At 38.4% G+C, this 24,811-nt stretch overlaps 1 protein-coding gene and 1 long non-coding RNA gene across 4 annotated transcripts in view; one reads left to right on the plus strand and one right to left on the minus strand.

Moving 5' to 3' along the window:
* The window catches only part of abcc8 (ATP-binding cassette, sub-family C (CFTR/MRP), member 8), a 72,427-nt gene that overhangs the window by 42,445 nt on the left and 5,171 nt on the right, over nucleotides 1-24,811 (plus strand). For 2 of the 3 annotated variants that reach the window (XM_079604359.1, XM_079604360.1), the window contains exons 19-34: nucleotides 3,170-3,202; nucleotides 4,543-4,641; nucleotides 8,104-8,188; nucleotides 8,628-8,708; nucleotides 8,781-8,918; nucleotides 10,575-10,700; nucleotides 11,338-11,434; nucleotides 14,748-14,995; nucleotides 17,540-17,706; nucleotides 18,929-18,998; nucleotides 19,117-19,274; nucleotides 20,624-20,716; nucleotides 20,852-20,954; nucleotides 21,578-21,691; nucleotides 21,780-21,900; nucleotides 22,275-22,405. In XM_079604359.1, coding sequence (XP_079460485.1) covers nucleotides 3,170-3,202; nucleotides 4,543-4,641; nucleotides 8,104-8,188; nucleotides 8,628-8,708; nucleotides 8,781-8,918; nucleotides 10,575-10,700; nucleotides 11,338-11,434; nucleotides 14,748-14,995; nucleotides 17,540-17,706; nucleotides 18,929-18,998; nucleotides 19,117-19,274; nucleotides 20,624-20,716; nucleotides 20,852-20,954; nucleotides 21,578-21,691; nucleotides 21,780-21,900; nucleotides 22,275-22,405 — 1,864 coding nt within the window. The remainder of the gene's footprint in view (nucleotides 1-3,169; nucleotides 3,203-4,542; nucleotides 4,642-8,103; nucleotides 8,189-8,627; nucleotides 8,709-8,780; nucleotides 8,919-10,574; nucleotides 10,701-11,337; nucleotides 11,435-14,747; nucleotides 14,996-17,539; nucleotides 17,707-18,928; nucleotides 18,999-19,116; nucleotides 19,275-20,623; nucleotides 20,717-20,851; nucleotides 20,955-21,577; nucleotides 21,692-21,779; nucleotides 21,901-22,274; nucleotides 22,406-24,811) is intronic. The other variant, XR_013796612.1, reaches the window with a different exon arrangement.
* The window catches only part of LOC306994056, a 48,698-nt gene that overhangs the window by 9,430 nt on the left and 14,457 nt on the right, over nucleotides 1-24,811 (minus strand). The window contains exon 2 of the long non-coding RNA XR_013796613.1: nucleotides 14,837-14,986. This is a non-coding gene — a long non-coding RNA (uncharacterized lncRNA). The remainder of the gene's footprint in view (nucleotides 1-14,836; nucleotides 14,987-24,811) is intronic.

Genomic DNA, 24,811 nt, shown 5'->3' on the forward strand with positions numbered 1-24,811 from the left:
GTATTTGTGTTATGCATGTAGTTTGTGCATATATTCTTGAATATTTTGAATTATTCACTTATGAGGTTCCAAATAAGTTAGGAATACTGCGTATTAAAAAATGACTGAAAATTATTGTCTGCATGTGCAGCTGAAATTTACGGAGGTCCTAAAGGGACATGTTGTTGGGGAAAAAAATTATATGGAAGGAACATTTGATTTCAAAGCTTTTGCAAAACTGATAATGAAAAAAATATAAGGTGGGAGGAAGAACTATATTTCAGTGCATTTTGTGTGAGAACACACGTTTGCGAGCGAAAGCAATGTTTCTTGTGGGAACGCAGAACTTTTACAAAACAAAGCAAAAGTTTTCCAAATGAATGCAAAGTTTCTCAGAGAATGCAAATATTTTTGCAAGAGAACACATTTTTGTGAGTAAATACAAAGTTCCCTTTCAGTCGGTCACGTTCGAATTACGTCTCCGTTCCCTCATTCAGGGAATGAGATTTATATACGTAACCGAGACGTTTCTTGGGGAATTCACAACCTTTGAGAGAGAACACAAATTGTTCCAAGCGAATGCACAAATCTTGGGGAGTGCAAAACTTTTGTGAGATAACATCTTTGCAAGCAAAAGCAATGTTTCTTGGAACGCAGCACTTTTACAAAACAAGGCAAACGTTTTGGAAATTAATGCAAAATCCTTTTTGCACAAAAATGTGTAACACATTTTTGCCAGCGAAAGTTTCTTGGGGAACATGAAAAAATGCCAAACTATTGAAATTTGTACCTCCATCTTGTATTTTTTCCATAATTATGTCTCCTATTTATGCTCAGTTCATTCTAATGTTAGCATATTAGCTAATCTAACAAGTCGATAGCGGTGTATCAAAACCTCAAGCTACCTAAACAGCAGTTTTGGACATGGGCATTCTGCAGACAAAGCTTGTCTCAAATTGTAGGAAATTAATATATGTCAGTCTAGTCAGGCTGCTCACGAGGTTTTGAGATAATTGTTGTTCTGGACACTTTTTATATGGTAAGCGGAGCAAGGACAGAAAATCAGAAAATGATGAGAAAAACAGATTGGGAAATGACACCAGCTGGATTTATGTGGCTTGTATGTGTTCAACATGTTAGCATGTACACTTACCGCTAAGCCATGGCTCCAACAGGGACAGCTGCGATTTTAATGGTTCTCTTATCTACTGTAATGGGTGGACTCATTTGGTGTGTCTGTTAAATACATAAACTCTGTAGGGAATAGCTATTAAAAAGCATTTTCAACAGTCAACAGTTGGTGCTGGTGATCAAATGTGCTAGCGTCCCCCTGGTCATCAATAAAACAACACGTGCTGTCACCGTGTGTGGATGTGGGTGTGTGAGAGTGTGTAGGTGTCTGTCCTTTTCTTGGCAATCGAGCTGGAATGGCAGCCAAGAATAGACGTCTCTTATTACTGTTGGCAGCAATCACTATGTCGTACATTACAAAGCCAAGGTGTATTATTACCGGACATGAGGCATCTGTTATTTCATTAAATTCACTGAAATGAAAAAGAAATTTGGATACTTAAAAAAACGCCACATGGTTTATTTTATTTTTAAAAAGGGTTATTTCCTAACTACAAGCATCTTTATGGACAGTTTTTCCAATAAAGCTTGACAACCAATTACAATCCATTCTTGTCACAGCTCAAATAGAGAATGGTTATGTTTGGAATGGAATACTAGCATTATGCATACTGTGCAGTATACACACTGTATACGTTTACCATTTAAAAATGTATGTGAAACGGTATGCATTATGCAATAGGACGCATTTTAAACTGTATTTAAAGAGGTTTTGCGAGTGAACGCGGAATTTCTCGGGGGATAAGCATGGACTTATTATTTTTCCTCCCATGATTCCATCTATTTTTTTCCCCCACCACCATGTCCCTTTAGGGGCTCCGTATATTCATGATGTTGGTCCACCAGTAAATAAACAATGAAATGCTGCTTGGTTGGTTTTCATGTCAGAATCTAATTTTGTATTCAGTTTTGTGTAAAAATGACAACTTTTGGCAAGACTGATCAAATGTATTTTTTAAAAAGACATGTTAAAAATTAGTTGATTTTTGTGATCAATTCATTTTATTTGAAAAAGAAGGTTAGGCACTAGTAGTGTAACATTATATCGTGTCACAATATATCGCAATACAAAAATGCAACAATATGTATTGTGTATAGTTCACCAAAAATAAAAAATGTCTGTGTAAGAAAACTAGTAGTGTCAGTACTACATTTAACTACTATATATAATGTTGAATATAATGTATAATAATGCAATCTAGGAATATTTGTGGGTCCTGCTAATGCCAAATGTCTTGCATAACCAGTACAAAAGAGGCCGACATTATTTTAAATTTATCTAGTCAGTGATCAAGTGCAAGCATATTCGGCTAAAATAATTCTGTATTTTCAGCTTCAGAATCATGAATATTTTTATTCTCGTGTCACTATTGTCCTGTGCTTTGGGTTATCAGCACCAAGTCCAAGCCTGTTCATTTACACCCACAATGTAAAATAAAATTTAGCATTTTAATCAATGGTACATTTTTTGGTAACCTTGTTTTTAACCTTCGGTAAATGTCTTGGAGTATCGCAATAATATCGTATTGTGAGTACAGTATCGTGATATGTATCGAATCGTGACATGAGGATATCATTATGCTCCTAGCACAGTGTATTACACAGTATTACATGCAGTGCATTTTGTTATAATATAGTTATATTGCACAGTGTGCAGTATGCAGAAATCGTTGTGTTCAGATATAATTATGCAACTCTTTGCAGGTCTTTTTCTGCTTTCTACATGTTCTCAAGGACAACATGACATTACAAGCCCAATGCTCAATAGGCAAATCCATTAAGAGTCTTTCTCACTGTACTCATCCCTATATAGTTGTTCATTGGGTCAGCTGCACTGCATTGCGATTCACCCATACATGATTACACAGCACTTCTTCAGCCTCCTATTACATGGCATCAGCAGGAGTGCTTCATGTCTAATGTGAAGCCCGGTGTTGCTGAGAGATGTACGGCAGAGGTCACTGTGATATGCTCGGCAATGCTTGTGAGTGTAAAGGTCTTTTTATGATGCTTTAGGGGAGTCTCTTAAAGTGGTATTTATCTATTTTTGTTTTTTTAGCCCCACAGATGCATCTGCAGAGGAGGATATCAGGTGTGTTAACAAGCACACAAGCTGTTTCTGTATACTAAAGTGAAAATGTTTATTGACTTCATTTAAAAAATGTATGCGAACATATAAAAAAAAACGAAGCAATCAGAAAGGTTAATGTTTTACTATAGGACATGGATACTGACATCTAATTGTTTGTTAGCGCACACAGAACATTTTAAAGGAACAGTTCACTAAAAATGATAATTTTAACTCATGTCGTTCCAAACTTATATACTTATATGTACTGACGTACATAATTATGAACATAAACAACTTACAGAGCTCTGACTTGTACCACCTGAATACTGAAGATTCATTTCGACATTGATAGTGTTGACATAGAAACACAAAATTCAGAGTTAATTAGTTCTCTCGTTTTACAATTTGTGGCCACATTGTAATAATTTGTTCCCATGTTTAAGTTTAATCAAAACAAGGGAACAAACTAGTGTAACGTGGCCATGATTTACTAAATTGAACAAATAAATAAGTAGAGGAAAATAATTCTAAATTCGTAGCCACAATTCAACTAAAACGGGACAACAAATTCTTTATTGGTGGCGACGAGATTATATATATATATATATATATTGAATTATTATTATTTATTTATTTTTTGGTCCGCGTCTCGTGTGTGGGGCTCTGTATACATGTTATTATTTTTGGAACAAATTTTGCAATAGCAAATTTTACAGTATTTTATTGTTATGGACAAAAACTAAAATAAAAATCTATATAAAAATCACAAAAGTACATGACAAAATTAATAAAACTTAAAATAAATATAAAATGAAAACTAAAACTATAAAAGTACAAGCTAATATTAATAAATACTGACACTAAATATAACATACTTTAATAGTATATAAATAACACTAAGATAACCTAATAATACTTATAATCACCACACCAAAGAACAGTTCATGGTGACCACATAAAGAAAAAACATTAATATCGCACAAAAGTATTAACTTTTATGGGATTTAAGCTTTGTGTTAGTAGCACATGGAATTTAAGATGCTATTAACTAAAAAAAAATCCCTTTATTCTATTCTATTCTATTCTAGCTCTCAAATTAAATATGGTGCCTATGTTGCAGGTTGAGCTTGACTTTGAGATCTAGAGTTCATGTTGTGGGTTTATAAACAACAGCATTCGAGTTTGGAACAACATGAAGTAAATTATGACAGAATTATAATTTTTTGGGGACCTTTAAATTATAATTCTTAGTGTAGATTTAAAAAAAAAAAAAAAAGCTTGAACAAGCCTTTCTTTTATATTTAAGAGCAACATTGGTGTTGTGAAGGAGATCACTGATGTTATGGCAACCCCTCTGACAGGAAAAGAGGTGCTGTGGCATACGCTTCCCAGAAGCCCTGGCTCCTAAACACCACACTAGCGGAGAACATCACTTTTGAGATGCCTTTAATAAAGCAAAGGTAAATGACCTTCATGTAATTTCTGCCCACACAATAATACACAACAAAAACCCCACCATATGCCGACTGGGTACAACATTTGTACCAAATGTGCCTTCTGTACCTATTAACCCGTGTCTAGCACCCTGTCACCCTAGTGATGTACAAAAGTCAAGTGTTTACAATCCTTTTTTTGTCTCGTTTATAATCCGCTGTGCCCATTTGTCAATAGAAATGCGTCCTCTTTCTCCATCTGACACACAATCATTCTCGCCTCTTTAGATTTTAGTATAAATATTAACAGTCATTAGACAGATGTGGCCCTCAGTAAGTGTTTCTCTGCGAGTCTACGCTTCTCATGATCTCTGTTTTATATGCACCTTCCCTGGAGCCTCAGCAGCTGGCTAAGGTGTCTGTACTCAAAGTACACGAGGACACAATCTATGTTTACAGTCCGCTTATATTGTTGAGGTGCGGTCACATTAGCAAAATTTCAGTGAAATTGTCTGGTGGAAAAGTCCATTCTAAATAATGTAGTGGTGTTTGAAGCACAGTTCACACATAAGTCTCTTTCAAGCCAAGCACCATTCTGTTGGTCAATGCACAAATTTGCATGACAAATTAAACACAATGTGAAAACTGCATGGGGAAAAGGTTTCATGATCATGCAGCTTCCTGTAACATACCAACCTGGGAGCTGATGCCAACTTCATTGATGCTGGTCTAGTAGAAAGACTCAAGATTCCTACGCTACCCTGTAAACCCCCTATCCAAATCACTGCTATTGATGACAAACCCATTGGAAGCGGCCTAGTTAAAGCCATCATTGCTACTATCCAACGTCAAGTGGAATTACTGTACAACGAACTGTTACAGTTTTATATCGTTCAGTCTCCTAGAAACCCCATCGTTCTTGGCTATCCTTGGTTAGCCCTCCACAATCCTGACATCTCTACCCCATGTTTATCGAGGTTTTCAACAACACCACTAAAAAAACCCTTCCCCCTTGTACCAGCAGCTCTAGAACAATTAAGATCCACCAAGATTTTTACCAAGCTTGACCTTAGGAGTGCCTATAACCTCATCCGCATCCGCCCTGGCAACAGTGGAAAACAGCAGTCATCACACACGCTTGGCCACTTTGAATTACGGTTATGCCATATGGCCTGTTCAACTATACCTGCCATCTTCCAATCGTTCATAATGAAATCTTGAAAGACTTCATAAATCACTGTGTCATCGTCTACATTGACGACATGCTCATCTATTCCAATTCTGAACAGGAACACATCGAACATGTTTGTCAAGTTCACGAACGTCTCATCTCTCACCAACTATATGCCAAAACAGAAAAATGTGAATTCCATCAGTGCCGCCCCAGCCTCAAAATATCAGGGAACTACAGCTTTTTTTTTAGGATTCTTTACTTTACTTTTATACTTTATTGTCAGACAAGTCTGAAATGTTTCTTGCATAACATTCTTGCATGTTTCTTGTCTATGTTTACAACAACCAAACATACATTAAACATTGACATACACTTAAACCTCCCACATTATACATTCAATACTTCATAATACTCTTGATTTCGGATTAAGTGTTTTGTTCAACGTTAAGATAGCTTGATGCACAAAAGAGTGTTTCAGCCTCACTTTGTTGAATCTGTTGATGAAACCCAGGGCTGTCCAAGTCATTCAACACAGATATTAAAACAGTGTCATCAGAATACTTTAAAATATACTGATTTAACATGTCAGTTCTACAGTCATCTATGGTGAAAAGTATGGAAGAACTAACGCAACCTTGTGGTACTCCAACATTTGTTGTGATTGCAGACGACACAGTTTTATTCACTTTGACTCTCTGAACTCTATCAGTGAGAAATTAGGTATACCAATGGATCATATAGGGATTTACATTCAACTGTACAAGTTTTGACACCAGTCTGTCAAGCTGTATTGTGCTGAATGCAGAAGAGAAATCCAAAAACAAAGTTCTTACAATTGTTTTGGATTTATCCAACTGTTTAGAGATGATATGTACTAAAGCAGCAACTGCATCTTCAGTACTACAACCTTTCTTATAGGCAAACTACCAAGGATCTCATTTATCTTTAACTGTCAGAACTAAATGCTGAACTAATAGTCTCTCTAGACATTTCCCAATCACAGAGGTAAGGGCTATTGGTCTAAAATCTTTATATTCTCTTGGACATGACATTTTCGGTAATGGTTTTATGTATGCGGTCTTCCATATCACAGGAACAGTGTGTACGTCAATGGAAGCTTGAAATACTGGTTGCCACACCGGTGCCAAATCATGTGCGAAATTCTTTAAAAGACCTCGAGATTCGCAAACCTCTACAGGAGATTCATAAACAACTACAGCTCTGATCAGCCCCCTTACTTCCATACTAAAAGGCAAACCCAAGACTTTGCAGTGGACTCACAACGATAATACAGCCTTTCAAACACTCAAGAACCGATTCACTTCAGATCCCATCCTTCATCATCCAGACCCAAACAAACCAATTATCTGGTCAAGGAAATCCTAGCTTCCAGACATAGAGAAAGGCAACTACAATATTTTGTGGACTGGGAGGGATATGGACCAGAGGAACGGTCCTGTGTGCCCACTAATGATATCCTTGACCCTTCTCTCCGGAATGACTTTCATAGGGATAACCCTCATTGCCCAGCTCCCAGACCACAAGGACATAAGACACCAGGAGTCGAGGGATCCCTCGATTTCCCATTGTTGTATCTTGCCTTGATTTTGTATTATCTGCCTTGCTCTACTGTTCACTATCTTGGATTTGTGTTTTGGATTTGATTGCCTGTTTGGACTGTTTTCTTGGTTTTTGACCCTGGACTTTACTGCCTGGCTTACGACTCTGTGATTTCCCCCTTTGCTTCCAAATAAATCTCTGCAAAGGGATTCCTCAGCACTTTTAAGCTAAGTTTTCTCTTAGCTAACTGCAATCACAACGAGTGACCAGATATTTTGCTGCTCCCTTGTTTTCTGTTGGGTAGCCCCACCCACAGAGAAATCTCATTGGTCAACAATCCCATTTAGTATTTCTATATATTAAACATTACAAATGTTCTGACTGGCTGTGATTGTGTCATGTAAATTTTACATTATTGTGGGCAGGCAATTTCTTAAAACTTTGCACATTGTTCAGACACCGAAATTTCACAAAATGAAATGAGGGAAATGTGGAGGGAAATTAGCATTTTAGTCCCAAAGGGCATAGGCCTACTTGGGTGGCTTTTTTAGCATTTGTCTGTAATTTTAATATCAGTTCAATTGCTTTAAGCACTATTATATCAATGACAGAGTCCATGCAGAGAATCAGTCATTTATTATTAACCACCAATTTTATTTCAACATCAATATTTAAAAAAGTAATAAAGATAGATTACCACATAGTGTTAAGTGTCTAGCCAGCTGTGCTTCTGTCTCATCTTTTGTTGTGTCCAGGTACAAGGCAGTAATTGAAGCATGTTCTCTCCAGCCGGACATTGACATCCTAGCTCAGGGGGACCAGACGGAGATCGGAGAGCGGGTCAGTGTGCCGCCCATGTGACTTTTGTGACGCATTTCGTTACCAGCCATCTGGAATGGTTTTAGAACTGGACATGGTTGAGTTTCAGTTATGATGTGTCATATTGAATTACACTAATAAACGTGCATATTTAGTACGAGACATTCTAGTGATCTAGTATCTAGGTAGCCGTTAAAAGACCGCTGTCTCGTTGTTTACTCTCGCTCATTCAGGTTTTTAGCTCAGGTCACTTTTAAGGCAGCTTGATGTTGTAAATGGCTTTCAGGTTGTAACTAAAAGCCTAATTTAAAGAGTGTCGGCCAAGTCAACATGATCAATCCACATGCCATTTGTTTGTGTAACCGTTACCTTAACAACTTCTACTACCTTCCTCCTACTTTTTGAGGTTTTTAATCAATACAGCCTTTCTGTTAACTTTCCTATTCTTTCTTCTTTCCAGGGCATTATTCTTTCTGGAGGCCAGAGACAGCGAATTAGTGTGGCTCGAGCTCTTTATCAAACCACCAATGTGGTGTTTTTGGTAAGTTCAGAACCATCTATACACAAAAAGTAACGAAGTGAGACAATTAATTTCTTTTTTATTTTACCATAGGATGATCCTTTCTCAGCACTGGATATTCACCTGAGTGATCACCTGATGCAGGAGGGTATTCTTAAACTACTGAGAGAGGAGAAAAGAACGGTGGTGCTCGTGACACACAAACTGCAGTATCTCCCTCACGCAGACTGGGTACTTCATATGCAAATGCACTTATTCAAACTTCTTCCCCTATTAAACAGTTGGTTATAATTTTGATGGATAGATCCGGTTTAAAAATGCTCTTAGCCAGAAACGCAGACCTAGACCTCTGACTCTTCTCTGTTAAATCGGAAATAGAAGAGTGAAAACGCAAAGAAATTATTGAATGGGTGAGCTCTGAGATGTCGAAGCCTAATTTAAAAGTCAAATCTCACAAAACTTGAGTTATACTTATGAATTATTCACCTTCATTCATCATCTGTCGTCTACCCGCTGAACCTATAAAAATTATTTCAGTGGATCCTCGTGATGTCTTTTATTTATAGTCCAATACAATAATCTGTTGTAAAGGATGTTAATTAATAAATTAATTTGGTTTCTGTCACGTTTTCAACTGCAAATCCTACTAGCAATTCATTATACATCAAATTGAGCAAAATAGACCATCTGGACTCCAGGAAAAAAATCTAATTAAATCCTCATTTGGCCACTGTTTGCATTGGCAGGAATCAAACTGCAGACCAAACCAAAGCCATTCAATCAAAATAAGGTCACTGCAGTTTTAGAATGAGCAAATAATTCTCTTCTTTTACCTAACCTGATTTGTTTTTCACAGACAAGAAATGTTCCACTTTCAGACACTGGTTTAATGAGAGGGAAAACGATACCTTTTAAGATTCAACACAAGCACAAATGCACTACTCAGTCTCTCAGGAAATACTTCTTCCAATGCATCAAACACCTACATTGTAAACTCAGTAGCATTGGGCGAAAACATTACTTTTAAAAAGGTAACTCATAACATTTTAGCATTACTTTAAATTTTTTTTTTAAAAATGTACTAAATTTTTTTATTGAAAGGAACATGATTAAATGAATCCATTCATTGGAGCAATTTTTTAGAATGAAAGCACTGTGCTTGACTTCTGCAGTTATTTTATTTAACTGAAAACATATTTTTTTTAAAGGAAAATTGCAGGTTCGGTACAAGTTTAGCTAAATGGACATTTGTGGCATAATGTTGATTACCACAAAAAATGCTACATTTTTGAAGGATTTAAAAGAAATATAAATAAACAACAATCTTGTGGTCATACTTTTAATACGGTGGGTATTTTATAATTACAAATGGACCCTATTCATTTCCATTGTTTTGCTTTTTTGTTTCCAGTAAAACATCCTTAATAGAAGATAAATTCACTTTTAGAAGGTCAATTTGGATATTGAGACTTAAGAGAATATACATAGTTCCAAATACTTTGACCCAACATACCTAACCAGATAAAGCTTACAGGGACTCTGCATTTTCATAAAACTCATGACATTTTTTTACAGTTCTCAAGACAATTTATTGTCATCGTCAACCCTGTTTTTATTAGAAATGAATGAGGTCCCTTGTCTCTCTCACCCTGGCACTAGGTGATGAATTGCCTTGTTAAAGTGTTCCTCCTCCTGGCACTCAATAAACCACCAGTGGCCGGAGGAGTTTTTAAACTCCCTGTTATTTAGACATAGCCACTTTAAGCTGCTTTTAAATATTGTCTTTACTTCACTTGGGGCATTAAAAACGTCCACCTTCTTTTTTATGTGGTGTCAGGCTTGTCAGGAGGATGAAGTAATAATTGAATGTTTGCTGCTTATTTGTAGATCATTGCGATGAAAGATGGCAGCATACAAGCAGAAGGAACATTGAAGGACATCCAAAACTCTCAGCCTGAGCTCTTCAAGCAGTGGAAGAGTCTGATGCACAGACAAGACAAAGAATTTGAGAAGGTAGTCTGCAAAAAATGAATGACATACTAGAGGAAGCGATTTAAAGGTCAAGTTAATTTGTTTAGCCTTGTAAAGCCAAATACTCACTTGACCTTTTTGTTGAGATTTATTTGAAAGATTGGAAAACCAATCTAGGTTTATACTAAAAAAAATGGCTTGGCAATCAAGAAGACAGGACACAGTGGATACTCTAAGTGGGACTTTGACTTAGACAAAAAAGTGACTGTAATAAACTCAAGTCTCTGAATAAGTGTTTATATGCCATCTAGTGGCCAACACAGCTGTCAATAAACTCTCAAAACTGTCTCTCTGTGTACAAAAATAAATGTAATCTACACAACTGTGTGTTGAAGATCAAACAACACTGAAGTACCTCAAGGAACTGTGTTGGGCCCCTTCCGGAACTTCTTCCACTTGATATATCTTACAGTATTTGGTCCAAACTATAGGGGATGTTCTTGCAGGACATGTCGCTATTATCCAGTGTACTTTAAGAGACCCACATACTCAGGCAATTCATTGGAAAAGAATGAAATTGACTTTTAAGTTTTTAGTTTTGCCTAACTAGCCAAATATGCTAAACAGAATACCCTGCTCTCCATATTGATTTAGGCATGATGTTTTTGTTGTGTTCCAGGAGACAGTAGATGAGAATATGACGGTGCTGGAAAGAAAAAACTTGAGGCGAGCCATGTACTCCAGAGAGGCTATAAAAACTGAAGAGGAAGTAGAAGGTACGATTAGATAAACATGTAGCAAAACACTAATATATGTTTTAACAGTGTTTATATCTCATGCTCATCTGGTACAATAAAAAAAATGTCTGCAACCTTTCTGCAAAAAAGGACAATGGGTTGTTGCATTGTTAACTATGTAAACCCGTGGTAGGAATCCTCATAAATCTTCATTCCACCTGGAAAAAGAGTCCACCTGGATATGATCTTCTGGGGTGGCATCTTGAACTTACTCAGGATCCTGATATAATATAGTCATTGCTGTGCATTCCTGACCAAGCTGTTGATGTGAATGGTCTTTGCCAAGATGTTTGGATGCCCACCCTCACCGTCTGTCAGGAAGTCCAGGATCCACTGACTGATGGCTGAGGTCCCTGATCTTGAAACTGAGTGTTGTAATGAAGCTGTATTTAAGAAATAAGATCCTCACATAGTTCTCCTTCCCAGTGGGACAGAGAAACGTATAGGCATTATCCAGGTCTCTGCTTGTGACGAGCAAAGTGCAGTTGGTATAGAGAAGGGGTAGCAAATCCTGCTCCTGCTCCCGCTACCTTCCTGCAGACTCCAGTTACAACCCTGCACCAATGAACCTGTCATTTTCAAATAATCCTGATTATCTGGTTCAGGTGTTTTTGATTAGGGTTGGAGTTAAAAGGTGTGTTCGACATCGGCTGCGGCTGGATGTAACCGATAGGTGAGAGTTGTCTCGTGCAGGCCGGGAGGAGCTGAAAACAGAGACGTGAAGTCAGATACTTTCTGTTTCCCGTAGTGACCGCTCACTTGGTGTTTTTGCGTACTTTACCAGAGCTGAAGTGAAATAAATGCAATATTTGTCAAATACACTGACGTTTCAGATACGTTTCTGTTTCTGTTATACGTTTTAGTACTGCTAAATACAGCGTCTGTTTGTACAAGAATAAAGATCAACATAAGCCTATACTATTTAAATGCCAATGGGGTCTATGTTTTTTATCAGTTTTATTTTGATAAACATGACACAATATAATATCGTGACTACATGAAAAGAGCTTTTACTGTTATAAAAAACAGATTTGTGAACATTTGTGGAACTGAAGTTTTTAGAATAAACACGAAACACACGTGATCACAGTCATGTGGTGAATCCAGACAATCAGTTATGTCGTCATCAGAGCGTGCAGACGTTCTGGATGCTGGCTGAGTCCTCCGGCTACCCTCGAATCACTCTAGCGGTTCTTTGATGCCATTACGTCACATGACGTCGGTAGCTGTCTCAAGTCGGACACAATTTCTAACTGGCATTAGAAATTGCCATTCTAACTTGGTATTTTGAGCTAAAACTTCACATACACTCTTGGGACATCGAAAACTTATTTTACATCTTGTGGAAAGGGCATTATACAACCCTTTTAATACCCACTCCACTGCACTAATAGGTGCAGGTCACCCATCTGATCTAGATACGGACCGGATATGGTTGACTACGGGAACCTTGGGATAAACAGAAATAATAATATTAGCATAGATGCAATTCTTTTTACGATGTAAGTACATTGGGTGTATTGGGAAGTGTTCCCGGGTCCGGATGACTTAATTTATGCAGCCTAACAATCCGTTGTGCATGCTAGTATAAAAAGATATGTTTTTAGTCTAGATTTAAATTGACAGAATGTGTCAGAAAGGCCAGGAAGACAGTTTTTTTTTTTTTAGACAATAGACATGAAGGACTATAATGTATTAAGAGCTCGCTCAAGTACCGGGGAGATAAACATTTAGTGCTTTGTCAGTAATTAGCAAAATTTTAAAATGCATACGATGTTTAATAGGGAGCCAATGCAGTGTTGACAGAACCGGGCTAATATGGTCATATATCCTGGTTCTAGTAAGAACTCGAGCTGCTGCATTTTGGACCAGCTGTAGTTTGTTTATTCTGCATGCACAGCAACGACCCAGTAGAGAATTACAATAATCTAGCCTTGAGGTTAAGAACGCATGAACGAACTTTCCTGCTTTTGTCAGTGAGAGCACGTCGTAATGTAAATATATTTTTAAGATGGAAAAATATGTTTTTACAGATGCTAGAAATGTGGCTTTCAAATGAAAGATTGATATTACAGAGCACACCCAGGTTCCTAACTGGTGACGAAGACTTGACAGCGCAGCCATCAAGTGATAGACAGTATTCTAGGTTATTACATGCAGGGATGTTTGGTCTAATAATTAAAACCTCTGAGGGTTTTTTCAGAATTGAGTAGTAGGAAATTACTAGTCATCCAATTTTATAGTCTGTATGACCCACTGAGACAGATTTGGCAGAAGTTTCCACGCTGCCAGGTGCCCTACTAGGGGAACCAGTCTCAAAAAACTGGTCTCTGGTGTATTTCGATTAGTGAACTAGGCGCCTTGAATAGGATAACTGGCAGGGAACAGCCAAACTGGCTTCTCTAAAACCCTCTTTGTGGGGGGCGAGTCTCGGAGTGCCGAAATGTCTCTGGGCAGACACTGAAACCTACTTACCCACCAGGGCCAAAGTTGTTCTATATTTCTACACCCCCTCGCCGTCATAATTGATTATTCTCCAGATGGCAGACAAGTGCCAGTAATGTGGCAGTTGGCCAAATGTCAATATGCTCCAACTGAAGCTATATTGGAAGGTTAGCCTTTTTACTGCAGTGACTGACACAATAAAGCTTTGCCTGAAAAAGTAAATGTCACCTCACGTTGCATTCTCTGTGCATGGTCATTTTACTATTATAGACCTCCTTGCATATGGCTATCATAATACACATTTGATTTGTTTGCTAAGCATTGTTGATTTTAATTGTGACGTGGTAGAGTGAACAAATTAACATCTGCTGACGGACCAGACCATGCTGGAATGACTGGATAATGAATGTGGGAATGGTTCTGTCTCTTCAGCACTGAGATTGTGCTGAGTGCTAATGCGTGTAAATGCTCTTCTACTGACCTAAACATTATATATATACACACAGCATTACTGCTCTGCCACTCAAGGGTATTCTTGGCATGGTGCAAGTGTTTGGCTGGGCTTTTTTATATTCATGTTTATTCCTTCTGCCAGTATCTCTCCCTTCTTTTGCTATCCACCTTCACTTGCGTTTTGAAAATGCCAGTGTGACGCTTTTTTAAATTTAGAGCAAGTGGGGTGTGCTCTCCACATTTACGTTTGCACGTTGAATTGGTTGAATTGTGTTCTTGGGTCAAGGCTATTTTATATAGATGGGACAAGTTGACATGTATTGTATGTAAGACAATCTTATCCATCCATCCATCCAGTCTCTCAGTTCGTTTGTCTATGTTTCTATATCTATAGAAGAGTCTGTGGAGAGCGATGATGAAGATAACCTGTCTCAAGTGATGAGGCACAGAGCCACCATTCCCTGGAGGTCCTGTGGGACGTACCTGAGCTCTGCAGGCCTCCTCCTGCTTCTCCTGCTCCTGCTATCCCAGCTGACCAAACACTCCATTCTGGTGGCCATCGACTACTGGCTCGCTCACTGGACGTCCAAAGTCATCGCAGCCAAAATCGACGCTGCTGCACACAACTGCTCCCTAGTGCAGGTAAAGTTAGACGGTCATACATGTGAACTTGATTTTTACACTTTCTGACAAATGTTAGTGGCTAAAACGGTTGCATTGTGGGTGGTTGTCAGAGCTTGCTATGCTATGCTGGTTGCAGAATTGTTATGGATGGTTGTTAGTTTTTTCTCTGATATATTAAAATTTGTTAAATTTAATAAAAAATTGGTAACTCTTTACAATGCGGGTGCACTAATATGCATTATTACACGGCTCTGTGGAATACTTGATTCTGATTGGTCAATCGCACCATCCAGCGGTATGTTATTCCCAGATAACAACCGCTCAAAACAGATAACGCAGGCTCATCTGGGTTACTGATGTTGTCAGCAGCGCTATACAATTGCTAGGAACGTTTTTTCTTTGTGGAAGTTTTGCTTTTGGTGAGGTAATATTCGATATTAGAACGAAATATTAGAACTCAGTCGGATCAATATTTTTTGTACAGTTTTTTAATTATGACATCCAGTATCGTGTACTCACTCTATCCAATGTTTCATACAAACACAGCTGCTGCCATTTTGTGTCTATTGTTTTGTACGCTGTTGGATTATAAGATAACAATCAGGAACAATTTTACAGTTAAAATTTTTTTTTTTTTAAATCTGAAATCAACAAATCAACGAAATTCTGTGTAATAAGTGGTATGACTGAACTGTATCCCATAAATGTCCATCTAGTTTGAACTTGCCGCGCTAGCAACTGCTCTCTCTGCGGAAGCTTTGCATTTAAAGAGCTAATAAAATATTTACACTCAGATCAATATTGTGTGTCTAATTATTTACTTACGTGGCAAGTAGCCGTGCAATAAGCGGGATAATGTACATCCAGCCAGTTGTTATCTGAGAATAACCCCCCTTCAGGCTGATAACAACTGGCTGGATGTACATTATCCCTTACTTAATAAATGCATATAAGTGGATCCGTATTGTACAGAATTACAGAAAAAAAATTCTAAAATTTACGTCTGGCACATTTGATTTCTACTTTGAAAATTTACTCTGCATATGGATCCCCTCTTGGATCATTTTGGCTCCAATTTACATAATTTATGGTTTGCACCTGCTGAAGAGGCAGTTCATCGACCTCAGATGGCTTAGATGCATTATTTAATTGGCTGCTTGTGTTGATTATAAAAATTCTCCATGATAAATATGCCACACTGTAATATCCTACAAAAAATGTGTTTTACGTTTCCAGGAGACACATAAATGTTGAATGGCACATAGGAAAAAACAAGAGAAGGTGTTAAGAACCAGATACAATCACTTCACTTTATTAATAGACCACCCTGCCTCTGAGGAGGAGCATGTTGTGGTGAGCTTAGCCTTGAGCTAGTATGTGCTGTGACAGCTCAGATAACACTGTGAGACTAGAATCCAGTTGTTCAGAGTTAGAGGCTAGGTAGTTTATTTACTACACCTCAGCTTGAGTCAGTCAGATGGTTAAAATTGTGCTACTTTGAAGAAGCCAGTGGACCTCCAGATCTCCCTCAGGTCAAGCTCAAAAGTTCTGTTTATATATCCTCTCCGCACACAGCTGCTCTGTGCAATAAGTGCAAACAAATCTAATTTTATCCACATGCTCTATCCTCTAGGGACACTACAAGGCATATTTTCCGCATTTTCTCAAACCAGTTTATTCTGATCAATACTTTACCCTCCATCACTGCTCAGATAATTGCTCAACGCATTTTAAGCAGCCGTCTTTGCCGCCGCACAGAATGTAAAGTAGACTTTACCCCTGATTTAGACTTCCACTAATTAGTTATGTTTTTGAGTTGGTTCACATTATTGATGTTCTCTGCTGGAGTTCTACGGTAATGAATAGCCTTTTAGTCACCTAGATTGCCAGATTGATTTTCTTTCACTTTGTTATTTTTTCAGGGTGTACTATTAGCATTTGGAGGGTTGCAGTACATAAATTAAAATCAGTCAGAAAATCCTCAGTCTTCTTTTGTGATTGAAAAGAATCCATAACACTGTTAGCAGGCAAATCATTTCAGAGTCACTTAAATACACTTAAATACACTTAAGGCTCATTCATTCATTTTTTTATTCTAGTAAAACTCTAGTTTTAATAATCATAATTCTATGAGAGCGGGGAAGACCAGACCACAGCGATAACGGCATGAGGAACTATATTGTTGGACGTTAGCTGATAAACGATAAAAACATTGACAGCCAATCAGAATCCACCTGAATTTAAATAGCTTGAGTATTTAAAGTGGCAGATGACAAAAGTGCAGCATGTGGAGAACATTATTATCTGTTGTTGTGGCTGTTAATAGAGTTATTGCTATAGCTATCATTCTGCAACACACTGCAACAATAACATTGGCAAATAAATGCTTAAAATATGCAGATATTGCACTGTTGTACAAGTATAACCATGACAACATGTGTTGTGAGTGAGATCAGCATGATCAACCATTCCTGTCCGTATACATATTCAGTCTTTCAACTCATGAACTACATACCAAGTGAGTTGGTGTTTTTTTAAGTGTCTGCATTGTTCTCCCCACAGGACGTTGGGTTCAGTCACTCGTCATACCTGCTGGTGTTCAGTTTGCTGTGTTGTCTGGGTATTGTGCTGTGTCTGGCCACATCAGTGGCCGTGGAGTGGACAGGCTTGCGGGTGGCCAAAGAACTGCACCACAGTCTACTCAGTAATATTATTCTCGCCCCAATGAGGTACATCTTAAACCTTCATATCATCAAGTGTTTATGTGGAATATTATGGTATGTTGTGTATAATTTGTTATGCGTCATGGTATGTGTGGGTATGTATTAAATACAAGGTGGCCGGCCAGTGTTTGCATAGGAGAGAGAGAGTTTATGTATGTGAACATGTCTTGTTTTATTGCTCTTTGCCTGTGTAAATATATTTTGTGTGGAATGCCAAAAGAGATGTTATAAGTTGCTCTTTTGCATACAGTGGAAGTTGATGGGAACTACAGCTCTCAAACTCCTATAGAACAAAAAAGTATAATTTCTTGTGTACATTTCACAGATGACAAAATACACTTTCTGTGAACTAAACACTAGCCTAGAAACACTCGCTCTGACTACGTCACCTTCTTCGTTGCTCTGGTTGGTTGTAGCGCTATCCTATTGCGTGCAGAGGGAATTTGAAAGACAACCGTTTATCCCGCCCCTCGGATTGAGCCCTGCCAATGGTGAGTTCCCAGACCAAACATCTTGTTAGTTCTGGGAACAGCTGTGTTTCTGTTGTGTGTCATTGGATTTGTGATAACAGAGATGGCATGTAGACGTATAGGTTATGCGATGGAAAGAGCAGAAAGGAGGGCTAAGAGATGAAATCTCCTCCAACAACTTGTAGTGCTACATATCATTGAGGGCTGAGTAAAGAACACAACGGCGCAGACAATGGCGACAGTTAAATGCCATAAACATTAGCTTTTAAAAAAATGGCTGGTGCTGTTTCGTATGGCATGCATTCAACCAATCAGCATACACTTAAGTCACTGGTAGTTCCTATTGTGCTGAGTTCGACCCATAGACTGTAAAAAAAATATGGATGTAGTGTCCGCAGCGTCACCCGTAGGTTTCTGAAGAGCATTTTTGAAGCCCAAAGTGGGCGGCGTAGGCAGCGTGTCACTCCTGAATAACCAAAAATGGGCAAAGAGGCGGGACTAACTGAGGTGACGTGACGGCTAACAAACAGCAGACAAGCGGCTAGCAGTGACAGCAGCGGCAATCCACCGGTCACTAAGGTGGCCACGCCCTTAATTATGCAGAACTTTAAGGCTTAATAAAATTTAAACTGATGAGTTATAAAACTTTTTTTTTTTTTTTTTTTGCTGAGTATATTTCTTTGAGTCATGTGATTTATCCTTTGAAGTAGATTGAAATTTGAAATCTTGCCCAAATTGTTCCCTCTTTCTTTTTCCAGGCTCTTTGAAACGACTCCTTTAGGAAGCATATTAAACCGTTTCTCTTCCGATACCAATACGATAGATCAGGTATGATGTTTCGATACAAAAATCATAAAATGTTTGTGTGTTGCAGTATTCCTAACTTGGTCAGAAACAGCATTTAGTAATAGCATTTTATTTTGCATCCGTTCTGTCTATGTTTCAGCACATTCCCGCTACCCTGGAGTGTTTGAGTCGCTCCACGCTGCTGTGTGTGTCGGCTCTGGGTGTGATTTCATACGTCACGCCGGTTTTCCTCATTGTACTAGCACCACTGGCCATCACCTGCTACTTCATCCAGAAATACTTCAGAGTCGCATCAAAGTAACCAATCCGATTCATTTATCACTTATCTGAAGACATTTACTTCTCCATTGCAACCAAAGTATTCTATATGCTTCTCCATTACTACATAGAAACTTTTTTCCAGATTTGTTTTGTTATGTTGTATATTAAGAAATATTCCTTTATAGCTACAAATTTAGTCTCAATGCTAAGAGATACTTATTCTCTAATCATTTGCTCACCCTCCCTTACTTTCTTCAGATGAACACAAAGATTTTTAGAATAATAATCCATCTGTGTGTCTGTATGATGCAAGTCAATATGCTCCCAAATGTTGACGGTCAAAACAGCACAAACAACCATCATGACGGTACTACCTACAACCATAGTGGAGGAATCACTGACTTCTGAAGCGAAACAACTAAAATATGAATACTCTTTTACAACAGTTAGCTAGAAGTACTGGTTTGTATTTATATATACAGAATATATAGCAATAGCAAGTTAGCTTTAAAAGCATAAGATCCCACCCTCACTTCAGAGCGTATCCAAAACCACACCTCCATCAAAACACATGAACACACACAGCCAGAGCAGAGTCTGCAAAGAGTCACGAGACGCCGTTAAATTGCTCATGTCTCAAAACATGTAACATTACAATAATAATGAACATAAACAACTCTGACACTGTGTCTACACCAGACACAGCAATTGTTGAGGCCGTCAACACTGGATGTGACAAAGGGACCGTCACCGTTGCCAATCAATTAGTTCTTAGCTCGGGCGCTTGAAGCATAGATGTAATATACATAAATGCCTCATTATCGGACATTTATATGGGCTGCTATACGTAATTTATACATTTTGGAATTGTCAAAGCCGGTCCCTCAACACTCGAGAGCAAGTTGACTGTGCGTCTACAACCATAGTTAGATGCATGTATGAATATCTATGTATCTATATCTGCAATAGACTTCAGCTGATGTTTTTGCAAAAGTGTCAGCTAACATGAGATGATTGATATATATATATATAATATATATATATATATATATATATATATATATATATATATATATATATCATCTAATGTTAGCTGACGCTTTATATATATATATATATAGCCTATGTCCAGACATATATTGCCCGGAAGCAATGGTTTGAAGTTTTTAAAAATCCTATTTTTTTTACACCCACCTATTGTTTCACTTCAAATAGACTTAAAAGAGGTGTTTTTTTATTTATTTATATTTATCTGAAAAACGTGTCCTTTCCCAATGCCATCACCAAAAGACATGTCCATTGGTGATGGCATGAGTAGATGATGAGAGAATTTGATTTTCTATTGAGATGGTTAGTGTTAGTGACCTGTGTGCTTGTATTTCCAGAGATCTCCAGCAGCTAGAAGACAGCACACAGCTTCCTCTGCTCTCACACTTCTCTGAGACCGTAGAGGGGCTCACAACCATCAGAGCCTTCAGGTGGGCAAAATTATGGGTTTGAGTGCTGTATTTGCTCATCTGCTGACCGTGGCAGTCACTCTGGATGGGAGCATCTGCTAAATACCTTCCATAAAAATGTATTAAACAGATTCTTCTTGTTTTTTCCTCTCTAAGGTATGAGCCTAGATTCAGACAGAGACTTCTAGAGTTCACAGATGCCAATAACATGGCCTCTCTCTTCCTCACAGCGGCGAACCGCTGGCTGGAGGTTCGAATGGTGAGTTTATTAGCCACACAAGTCAGTAACTATAGGGGCTTTCGCACCGGAGGAACCTTTTCATAGTTCCTAGAACTATTGGCGGAAGAACTCATTTTTTGGCGTGTTCGCAACGCAGGAACTAGGAAGGATTTTAGTTCTAGGAACTCCTTTTGGAGGAACTAATTTAGCTCCTACTTCAGAGTAGTGTCTAAACCAGCACTATAGGAACTACCAGTGACGTTAGTGTATGCTGATTGGCCGAACGCACGCAAAAAAACAACAGCCACCATTTAAAAAAAAGATTATAGCCTATATATTTACTTCACAAACGAACTCTACGAACATTGAAAACAGGCTCACGTCACTTCAGAGTTCCTACTGGCGGTGCAAATGCAACCAGGAAAATGTTCCTAAGGGAACCATTAGTTCTCAGAGAACCACCCTGGTGGCTAGTTCCTATAACTAAATTCCTAGAACAACCTGGTGTGAAATCCCTTTATATGTGGCATCTGTAGAGTTGGTACTGTTTGTTCCATTTAAAAAATAAATGTATTTTTTATTTGATCAAATACTAGCAAAAATGTATTTTACTTCCTGAACTACTCAACAGTAATGGTTATACTATTGTACCTCTTTTGCAGGAGTACATTGGGGCCTTTATTGTCCTAATAGCAGCGGTGGCCTCCATCACAAACTCCCAGTACAATCACCTGTCCACTGGGCTGGTGGGGCTGGGACTCACATACGCACTCATGGCAAGACCACACACACATACATCTAACTTTCTACATGCTGATCTTCAGCAATATTGGACAACTTCTGTTTCTATATTTTATCTCTCAGGTTTCCAACTACCTGAACTGGATGGTGCGTAATCTGGCAGACATGGAGGTGCAGCTGGGAGCCGTGAAGAGAATAAAAGCTCTGCTGAGGACAGAACCTGAAAACTACGAGGGTCTGCTGTGTGAGTATCAGTAAACGCATGAAGGGTTTTCTGTTAGAACAGTGTCGTGTAAGCGGCCCGTAAGTAAATAACCAATGATCTTTGCAACAGAAGTGAATCAAATCAAAACAAACTTTAGCTGGATAATAACTTTATTCTAGAGCTGCTGTAAAGCCAAAACAATCTCTGTTACTGTCATTTCCTGTTATCACTGTAAAGCTGCTTTGAAACAATCTATATAGTGAAAAAGCGCTATATAAATGAAGGTGACTTGACTTGATTTAAACACTGGATATAGTAGATCTGTCTACTTCTTTTCCTGTGTTCTCACATTCTGTCCATCTTGCTCTGTATATTGTACGTCTCTTATCTCTTTGGTTAAATGTTTCTCTCAGCCGCGTCTCAGCTTCCAGAAGGTTGGCCTCAGCGGGGTGAGATTCAGATCCAGAATCTGAGCGTGAGGTACGACAGCACCCTGAAGCCTGTCCTCAAACAGGTCAATGCTCACATCAGCCCAGGACAAAAGGTACAATTATACATATATTTAAGACATTAAGTACATTTTCTTGAAGTTAATTAATTATATTCAACTTATTTAAATATAAAGAGGGTATGCACAGTAGGCGGAGTCACTGCGGTTACACCCACTGAGTGGCAAAATGACTTGAGTGGCATTGAAATGGCGCAAAACAGCTGTGCGATTAACTATATAAATAGATTCAACTAGAAATCTGAGCTATCATTTTACAGGTTGCTGAAAGCTACTAGCCTGGTTGACACCAGACCCTTCTCAGTTGTAACACAGTAGGTCTGGGGAAGGTTCATTCACAGCCCATTTCCAAAGGGCCGTCACCCACGGACGTCGTTCAAATGCCTCTGGGCACGAATTGGATAGACCTACCAACCAATCAGAGAGATCGTCATTGTGTAAAGCCCACCTCAACGTTTGTGATTGGTGCCTCGATTTGTAAAAAATTTGAAATGGACTTGAATGGGCACTTGCCCAGACGGACTTGCAGAGCAAAGCTCAAATTTGCCAGAAGTTCGTCAAGGTTTTCTCAGGCTAGAAAGCTACAGAAAAGAGAAGGACATAGATCACTGCCATTCACAGAAACAACTGGAATCCAGGCAGAGAGACATGGATTTGCGGTTACCGTTTTTTTTATCATATATGTTGAATTTTGAGGTAAAATCATACCCTAGGCCAAATATTGACAACTCATCAATTAAAATATATGTATCATCTTATATTTTGCATAACTGTAAAGTATTTGTCAGTGTTCATTGAAAAAAAATGAGCCTTGTGTTCTACAAAGGGGTATTGAATAAATAAATAAAATTCAAAAATAAATTTGAATTTGAATATTGTTGAATGGTGAACTTGATTTTACAGAGTACAACATGTTCCTGGATCAATATCTTTGTTCATTTTGGAACAACATTGCAAACAACCAATCAGATTTGAGGGACAAGTTTACAGTTTATGTCAAGTTTATGCTTAGAACAAGACTTAGGGGCTTCTACACCATTCTTATTCATCTATCATAGGGTTAAGTTATGGGTAGGGTTAGGTTTAGGGTTAGGACTATATTTTCAAACAGGAATGTTGTTACAGGATCAACAAAAGATGTTGATCCAGAAACATGACTTACTTGGCAACATTACGGCGACCGGCATTTTTGTCCTCATCAAGTCAAGTCACCTTCATTTATATAGCGCTTTTAAAGGGGTGGTTCGGGATTTTGGACATCGGACCTCATTTTCAAGTTAGCCTGGTTGTTATTCATCAGTGGAGACAGTTTTCAAAAATGTTCATCCAGTTCTTCCAGTTGCATAGTTCGCCGATGCTAGGCTAGCGCGAATCAACGGTATAAGCTAGCCTGCCATTACAAACAGTTTTACCCACTCCACAGTACACCAAAAGCAAATAAATTATAACGCCAGACTGTCGATGTAAATGTCTATTGAGAGAATAATGTTAGAAATCAAAGTAACTTACCGGTACTCTTACATCTCAATGATCGCATTACATTTACAGGAACTAGTTTCTCAGCAGCGGCGGAATTTTACTTTGCTCCGGTTAGTAGTACTGCGCCGAAAAGTAAACACAGAACAGAAGCGCGCACTACAGACGGGACGTCTAGCTAGCTAGTAGTAGCCATGAACAACGATATTGAAAAACATTAAGGAATTGGCAACATGGTGATTCGTTGTGCATTTCGAAATTGTAAAAAATAAACCAAATAGATGGTCATGCAAAAAGTTTCCACAAATTTCCATTGAGAGATCCAGAAAGGAACCAACTGTGACTTATTTCTGCTGGCTTGGACAACGAGACACCGGCAGAGACTATTAAAGTTGCGAATTTGTAGTGATTATTTTAGACCAGACGACTTTGAAAACCCCCATAATCGAAACGTTCATCACTGACAAGGAATGCAGTTCCAGCCGTCTTTCCATATGCACCTACAGCAGATGAACAGGTAATAACTTTTGTTAGGCTACTATAGCTATCTGTGAAGCTAGTCCCTTTCATAACTGATAGAATGACAATGACAACGTTAGTGGAGATAACGTTACAGTTCAATTTCTGCCCTTTTAGCATCCATCTCGATTAGTTCTTCGCCGGCTCATACATGCACGGTTCGGTTCGTTGAATAAAACACATTCCTCGTCTCCAAAGTCTGAAACATTGGCATGACTTTCAAACGTGTCCATAGTCCTATGTTGATTTCTTAGTGAAATATACTCTGCTTCTGTAGTGATGATGAGTGTCAGCGGCAGGTAAATACACTTGCGTCATGTGGAGACTCTCGGTTGCCTAGGTAACTTAATATCACTCCGCCGCTGCTGTAGACTGTGCTAATAAATACAGGAAACAAAGTGTAACTATTGCAATGCAATGAAAGGGTAGTTTGATTTCTAACATTAT

The sequence above is a fragment of the Phoxinus phoxinus genome, assembly GCF_949152265.1.
Source record: "Phoxinus phoxinus genome assembly, chromosome: 25".
Classification (NCBI taxonomy): Eukaryota; Metazoa; Chordata; class Actinopteri; order Cypriniformes; family Leuciscidae; genus Phoxinus; species Phoxinus phoxinus.